Source organism: Cupressus sempervirens, chromosome 3, assembly GCF_028749045.1.
Source record: "Cupressus sempervirens isolate cs-2001-9-10 chromosome 3, ASM2874904v1, whole genome shotgun sequence".
In the NCBI taxonomy this organism is placed as follows: Eukaryota; Viridiplantae; Streptophyta; class Pinopsida; order Cupressales; family Cupressaceae; genus Cupressus; species Cupressus sempervirens.
This window is the reverse complement of record NC_143120.1, coordinates 298142435-298150735: the sequence shown is the minus strand read 5'-3', so window position 1 is coordinate 298150735 and position 8301 is coordinate 298142435. Positions and strand designations below refer to the sequence as shown.

General features: G+C 36.0%; 1 protein-coding gene across 1 annotated transcript; it reads left to right on the top strand.

Moving 5' to 3' along the window:
* Window positions 1-3403: 3403 nt before the first annotated feature.
* Window positions 3404-3916, top strand: LOC149566161 (leucoanthocyanidin reductase-like). Its single transcript, XM_089817354.1, has 2 exons — window positions 3404-3540; window positions 3623-3916. Exons 1-2 carry the CDS (start codon window positions 3430-3432, stop codon window positions 3827-3829), a joined length of 318 nt encoding a protein of 105 aa, XP_089673480.1. The 5' UTR covers window positions 3404-3429; the 3' UTR covers window positions 3830-3916.
* The last annotated feature ends 4385 nt before the right edge of the window (window positions 3917-8301 follow it).

The following is an 8301-nucleotide window of genomic DNA, read 5'->3' as shown; positions in this document are numbered from 1 at the left end:
AATCTCGACAAAAATGTAAACCATATCTAATACAATGCAATTACATACCTGTGTCTTCCCAAACAACTAAGTGGTTGGTCATGACTAAAAATCTGAAGTACAGGATCAAACATTGTTGGATAGAAAGGCTTCCCGGCTTCAAGCCATCCAATCTCATGTTCCAATCTGTGAAATTTTAAAAGGTTATTGTTTCAAGTGGTTCATTTACAAATCTTGTTTCATTTGAGATGGTTAACAAATTGAATCTACCAAGAATAGCACATGTTAGGCCTTACAAAGCACAAGGATTGGATGTTGGATGTTGTGTTGATGTGAAGGAGCAAGCTTATGTTCCCTTCACCATTGGATCATATAATGATGTTTTGCTGTGTGACATTGTACCTTTGAGTGGTTGTCATATAATTTTAGGAAGGGCTTGGCAGGTTGAGAAGAGATCCCTACATGATGTCAGAAAGAACACCTACACTTTCACAAATAATGGAGAGAAGATGGTATTAATACCATTGGAGGAGCACAAGACAACTTCGAAGGTGTCAGCGAGCATTGGCATCTTTGAGAGGGAAAGGTTCCTAAGAAAAGAGGAACATGGTGAAGCAATGGAAGATGTTTTGATAAAAAAGGATGATGCTTTGAAGCAAATAGCTAATGAGAATGAGGTTGAGGAAAAGAACCTAGAAAAGGATGATATGAAGACAAGTTGTCCATTTGAAGGACAAATAACAAATGAGCAACAATCAAGTGTTGAAGAGCAAGGAGAACCTAACACCGAAAAGGTTCAAAAGGTTGTAGCAGAGGTAAAGAGAAAGGATGCTGATGAAGACAGAAAAAGATCAGGTCTTGAAGGGCTTGAGGGAAAGGAAATGATTGGAACAAAGATGAAAAGTACAAATGCTGATGTAAATAGCAAAGAAACAAGGCTTGGAGAAGCAGATATGATATTGATTGGTTCTATATGGTGTCCATTGAAAGTTGGACAAAGAAAATTCACAAAGACAATGATGACTGAATTAGATAGAACAGCCACCAACTAGGAGTTGGTATACCAAGGCAAATGGCAAGGGTGTGAAGACATGTTGCAGATAGCAGTAGAGGTCTCAAGGTGCAAAGAGAAGGATGAGAAGACAATGGAGATGAAGAGCCAAGGGAAGGCTAAACAAGGTGATTATATTCCAAGCATGGAGAAGTATGAAAATATGAGTTATTTTTGGTTATTTATTCTAATTTTGTTGCAGGCATATGAGAATATGATGGAGATTCCTAGTGTGGGGAAGATAGCAATAATCGGTAAGAGTTATGTTCTAGAAGGAGCTTGTTATTGCTTCTTGTTTCTACCTATTGTTAGTATCTTATTGAGCTTCACTTTGTTTCGAGAATAGTTTAATATTCTCTACTAAATAGGGCCAACCATGTGAAGGTGGAAGCTCATTTGGCCCCACCCCCCTCCCCCTAACATCACTCTACATTCCCCGTTAACATCTAACATTCATTCATTCTTTCAACCATTAATAAAATGTAACATTCAATCAATATCACATGATAACATTCATTAACACATTAGATTCGTTAACATGCAACATTCATCAATATTCTGCATTAACACATAATTCATGAACATTCATTAGCACATAATTAAATTCATTGAGACATAAAATTCATTCATTATCAATTAAGGTATGTAGATGAAAATCATTTCTTTTTTTTCTTTCTATTTCTTTTTTCTATGTAAGCTCTAAGAGGAGCATCAGTGTCATCATCAATTCCCCCCTCATCAGTTCTATTCTCTGTTCTTGATGATCTCAAATTCCTATGCTGTTGCAAAGGGGGGTCCTCTGCAATAACAAATAAAAGAGTCAAATTAAAAATAATTTATTATAATTGTTACAAGTATTTAATTATTTTAAATAACATAACTGTGGCGCTCTTTACTTGATCTGACCACATCATTTTGTCTGGACTCAACATCAACATGGTCATGAACATCGACCCCTCGATCCTCTACAACTGCTATAAAAAATGTTACTTTAATCCAAACACCAATTGCAATTACATATAAAAAATTTAATAGGAAATGTATACCTCCACCACTGGGATGCACATCATGCAAACCTTCGGCATCCACAGATTGTGTAGAAGGATTGTCAGGCTGCATTCCAACATCCTACGCATTTTTATCATTGCTTGCTTAAAATAGATATACTCACTTTATATTGGAACTTAACATCAAATAGACTAATTGGTAAAGTATTCAATTTGAAATAAATTTCATTTAGCTTATTTACCTGTGGCTCAGATGCATCATTATTAGAACCTTCCACATCGATTTCAGCTTGTAGCCATTCAGCCATGGCTCTATAGCCTTGTTGGAAGCCAATTCTCTTATCCTCTTCTCTAAGGCATCTCTTGAACTCTAAGCCCTGCATTTTTGCGTGGTATGGTGAATTTTACTTGCATTGTTTCATCAACCAATGGAGGGTAGTTAAAATATCAACAACAAATCATCTATATCCATGACAATATAATAGGAGAAAAATCGAGCAGTTTTGATGGAGCAATCTACTATATAAATGTTGCGTGTTTGTATGCTTTGCTTGTACCAACATATTTTCTCCAAATTCTTAAGTTGGGTAAGAGTTAGTTCAGCTCTTTGGAAATAAAAATGGCTGCAAGTGCTGCTGCATTCCCTCATTTTTTCAATCACTGCCTTTATTCTCAACTATTGGAGGAAAATTCAGTCTCAATCATGGCCTCCATTTGTGAGATTTCTTCATATGAGGATTTTTTGAATGAAGAGAAAAGTAAAATATTAGTGATTGGAGCCACTGGTTATATTGGTCGCTTTGTTGCTCTTGCAGCTGTAAATGCAGGCCATTCTACCTATCCTCTCATTAGACCCATCACTGCCCATGATTCTGCCAAAGAAAAGTGCCTCCATGAATTGAAAGATTTTGGTGTTAACATTGTCTATGTATGTCACTAGCTCTGTTCATAACTAAGATTTTGTGGTAGATATGTATGGCACAGTTGTAAAGTGTGTGTAGTTGTTTAAAATATTGATTTTACAGACTGTAGATTGTTTTGATTGGTCATATAGGTTTAGAATATATGATTAAGCTTTTCTTGTTTGTTCATGGTAACTACTATTGCAGCTGTTTGCTAAATTGTTAGATAGCGGTCATCTCACAAATAATCATGTTTGACTATCTTGTTGTGAAGTTGGGTATTTAGAAATTATGTTAAGAAGGGGTGTTTGGTTAGTGATCTCCTTATCAATGAGTCTAATTTGGTTGGGATCATGAGCTGTATTATAGTTGTAAAAATTTGTGTTGTAATGGGTTTTATTAATGTCTACATGTTCTGTAATGGGTCTTATTAATGTGCATGTATATTATAATGGGTGTTCTGTAGGGAGATTTAAGTGATCATAATTCAATGGTAAAGGCCATGCAAGGCATTGATATTGTTATTTCAATTGTGGGCGGTGGTCAACTTACAGATCAGCTTAAGATTGTAGACGCCATTCAAGAAATTGGCACTATTAAGGTCAGAACATAGGACCCTAACATTATTACCATGAATGCTTGTTAACTGTAATAGACTGAAGAATTGTTAAACTTTGATGCAGAGGTTTCATCCTTCGAAATTTGGGCATGATATAGACAGAGCCAATCCAGTAGAACCAGGGCTAAGCTTTTACAAAGAAAAGAGAGTTGTTAGGAGGGTAATTGAGGCATCCAACATTCCATACACTTACATCTGCTGCAATTCTATTGCTGGGTGGCCTTACTTTTATCATACCCATCCCTCTGAGCTTGCTCCTCCCCAAGATTAGTTTGAAATCTATGGAGATGGAAACATCAAGGGTGAGATTTTAAATAATGTCATATTAGTAAATGAAGGAATCTTCACTAATCTAGATTGCAGAGTTTGACTTCAATTGTTGAATTGTTTATATTGAATATGAAAATCCACTACTGTTATTATATTCTATTGACCTATTTATAATTGATGAGCTAAATAAGGGAGTCCTAGCATTTCCCATCACATTATATAAAAAATTTGATACAATTTTTCATTTACTAATACTTACAACTCTTGCTTGAAGTTTCGAAAAACCACCAGAGCCGAGCTTGTGTGTCCTGTGCTTTTCTAGTTTTGCCTTTGTTGCCTTTGATGTGTCAGGCAATCTATGAAAAGTTTGAAATATGTTAGATAGTATAAATATAGAGGTTAATTAGTACATAATTAAATTCTCAATAGTATCACATACCTTGCTGTACTCTCCACTGGTGTAATATTATTTTTCTTGTCAGCTTTATACTTTCCATCCAAAATCAGAGCCTACCACTCAGCCTCAGGAACATAGGGCGGACGCTCGTACTTGGGGTTATCCCATAAATTTTTTTTGTACTGGTCCCTAATATACTTCAAACATAAACCAGCTTTTTCAAGGAGCTTGTTTCTCTTGAATGCACGAGGTCCAAAGAGTTGGGTCATGCTCTCTATAAGATTATCCTTCAACGGTTTGCGTTGGTTATTCCACCTTTTAAGTAAAAAAAAACATGTTAGACTCATAAATGAAGTGAAGCTACCTTTAATATAGTTCAAGAAATGGATGAAAAGGAAAACTATTATAGCAATGATATGAAATCAAAATAGTGGTTTGGGGTTTTAGTTAGGATATGATGTTCCACCAGGTACACATGGTGGGCCTGAATATTCATAAACACTCATCACCAAGTTTTCTCCAAAAAAGATCATTCCCTACAAAATAATCATGGGATCATTAGTTGATGAAGAGTGATCAAAAACTAAATTACTATTATATCACTATAGAATAATAATAACTTTAAAGTACTTGAAACTTTGGCTACTTTTAATGGAATGCCTTCATCGTCGCTAACAATCAATGTGACATCCTTCACCGTTCCCGTACTAGGAACATAGGAACATCTAGGAAATGATGCTGCAGCTCCTATTGCAAAAAGTTTCATAAGTTTCATAAGTCTTTGTCACGAAGTATAAAAGAACAAATGATAATTGATGTTAAAAAGTTGTTAAAAATAATTGTTTGTTGCTGTCATAAGAGAGAAAAAGAGGGATTTGTGTACCAGCAGATGGTGCAACAGTCGATGCCTATAAGCTGCGTGTTGCTGACTCAGTAGTTGGAAAGAGATTTGTGGTTGTCCTGGATGGAGGCGGCGTCATCATAGGATTCAATTGATGTGAAGCTGAAGAATAAAATTGTTAGAGCATGCATAAATATAGAATGCGTGGACTAGCATGGACAAGATTGTTAGAGCATTAAAAAAAGGATTGTTTGAGCATGTATTGTCAATGATTATGATCATTCCTATATATATTCAGTGTAAAACAGAAGTGGGGAATGGAACATGCAATCTACCTGAACCACCTACAACACCCTCATCATGGGAACGAGGCTCAAAATCACGCAAAAACTCTGTAAAGACAACGCATCCATATTTTAATTAATGCCATAAAAGAGCATAACATAAAATCATTATTGAACTCTTGTTATAATTAAAAATTTCATTAATACTTACTTTTAAGGTTTCAGAGGTGTGCATCAATTCAACTCCCCTTTCTCTTATTTCCTGAGTAGTAGGGTTTATGGTTGCGAAACCTAAAATTTCTTTGCCAATTTTCTTTAGCAACTTTTTAGTCGAACCGATCAGGTCATCGGTGTCTGCTAAATCAATATAAAAAGGGTCCTCCTTAGGGGGGGGGGGGGGGGTTGCTGATCAGGGACTGCAGGTTCCTTTCCCTCCCTCCGACCACTGGCCCTCTGTGACAACAATAGTATTAGTATTATCAAAATTACTCCAAAACAATGAAGAAAACAACATTAAAAAAATAACATTTTGCTTCTATCTAGTTTGCACAATTACAATGAGTTTTACTTGCTCGTGTGTAGATGAGTCGAGAACATCGCCAGCATCCCCTCCGGGCAGTTGCTCCATATTGTGCCCCTGTGTCAAAGATCAAGTATAAAAATGTTAGCAAAAAATTTATTGACTAAATGGTATGTTGGAGTCATTGATTAGAAGTTGGTTTAATAGTATGTACCACCCCCATGATAGTAGCCTTGTTTGTATCTATGTGGTTCAAATTGTAATCAATAAGAAGCTATTCCCCTGCACGTATTGATTTTATCACACAGATGAATACATGATTTCCCTCACGCGCCTCAAATATGCAATTGAGTTGCTTTATAGTTGACCTAGGTTGTGTACTATTTATAAAACCCGCAATATTCCCTGTTGCTTTTGGCCTTCCATCAATGTATATAGCCACACTTTTACTTTGATTATTGTCTTGCTGTTGTATATAATTTTTCGAGAGGGCATACCTATGCATACTTTTTTTATATTTAACAATATGCATCCAACTTTTGTAATCGTAACATGGTCCAACATACTCCATCAATTCAAAAACTTTGTTGTAAGACACCTTTATGCCATCCATAGAAAATAGGCCCAAACCATGTAGTGATGATGGTGCTATGCGATATATCCTCTCGTTAACACAAAAATTAGTGTTTATTGGAGGAAGTTCCTTGGGTACCCAATGTTTCTGTAGAGGTTGGTACCTCAAGGGCACCTCGATGTCACCTTCCGTCTCATCATCATAAGAACATGACCCCCCTTGAGCAAGGAAAAATTTCATGCATTTATTGAATTTCCTTCTAGTCCTTTGACCTCTAGTTAATCTCCCCGTTCTAGATAAACTGCATGTCTCACTTTCCTCTTCTATTCCTATATTTCCCTCACTCGAGGAAGACACTTTTGACAAATACCTATTCGCTGGTACCTGCAAATGGGAGAGATCTTCGAAGACATCAATCTTACTATTGATTAGTGTATTAAAAAGACTGTCTATAAGGAGTATTGACTTATACCTGTCGATCCATGAGACTGTGCGGGATGCTCCTAAAAGGGGTTCAGTTTCCTACAAATGTAATTGAATTATCATGAGAATAATCACATCATAATCATAATCACATCCATCATTAGCATCACATAAAATTTAAAAACATTAAAAGGTACACAATAAAACACTTAAATTAGGCTCACATTATAAGCCTACTAGGGAAGTAGGCCTAGTGAAGGGCTAAAACTGGGTTTTTGTATCAGCTGATGAGTTGAGGGCTTAGTCACCTTGGGGACATGCTATTTGAAGTTGTTTGATGTGTGTGGAGGTGGAGGAAACACCTAGTTAAGGTGAAGTCAAGTTTGGCGCCTATTGAGTTATTGTGAGCATTTGATAGTTTGTTGATTAGATTGCTTGGATGAATCTATTGGATGGATTGAGGGACATTCATGGGATTATTCCAAAGATGTAGAACCTAAGGTGGCATAAGGATTTGGTGTGCACTCTGATAGGTTATGGAGTTGGCTTGGATCAAGGAGAGGGATCTTATGAAGATGCTTGGTTGGTGTTGTGAGAACACTATGGAAGTCCCTCTTGTTATGAATGATTGCAAGACCACCTAGGGTCTCTGCATCACCTATGGAGGCAGAATTATTAACCAACAAATTGGGTAAGCACTTATATTATGTTTTCCCTATGATATTCTAGGTACAACTCCCTTTTATATATATTTAATGAATTCCCTTTTCTAAACTAAACACTTACAAATGCTTTTGACCTGAAAGAAAATAAGGCTCAATACATTCACACATCAATATGTGTTTTAAATAGTTTTATTTAATTAATTTAGATTAATAGTTAATTTAGATTAGCAGTATTCTATTTTTAGTTGAAACTTGTAGCTTTTAAATAGATAATGAATAAACTATGTAACCATATATATAAGACAAATATATTTCTATCAAGAAATGAATATTAAATAGATTAAGGATTGATGGCATACCTCTAAATTCCATCATCATCATCTCGTCGTCGTCGTCATCATCATCATCATCATCGTCGTCCTCGTCATCATCATCATCGTCCTCGTCATCATCATCATCGTCGTCATCATCATTATCCTCACCATCATCGTCGTCATCGTCATCATCAACATCATCATCAACATCAACATCATCTTCATCATCATCATCAGTAGCAGCATCATCGTCATCATCTTCTTCTTCTTCTTCATGAAAATTTGTGTTAGGAACATCATCCAATAACTGTCGATCGTGATCACCATCTACATCATCTTCTACTTCTTCAGTATCTTCTTCTTCCATCGCATTATACTTTATTGGCATTCCTTTTAGTTCATGTCTAACAAAAAATGACCAACTCGGTTTATGTGGAACCTCTGAGTAAAATACC

What these genes read in the sequence shown, in the direction of transcription:
- LOC149566161 (XM_089817354.1), top strand. Translation starts at nt 3,430, where the DNA reads ATGGTAAAGGCCATGCAAGGCATTGATATTGTTATTTCAATTGTGGGC. An exon ending in AAGAAATTGGCACTATTAAG is followed by an intron (nt 3,541 to 3,622) that starts GTCAGAACATAG and finishes ACTTTGATGCAG; the next exon opens with AGGTTTCATCCTTCGAAATT.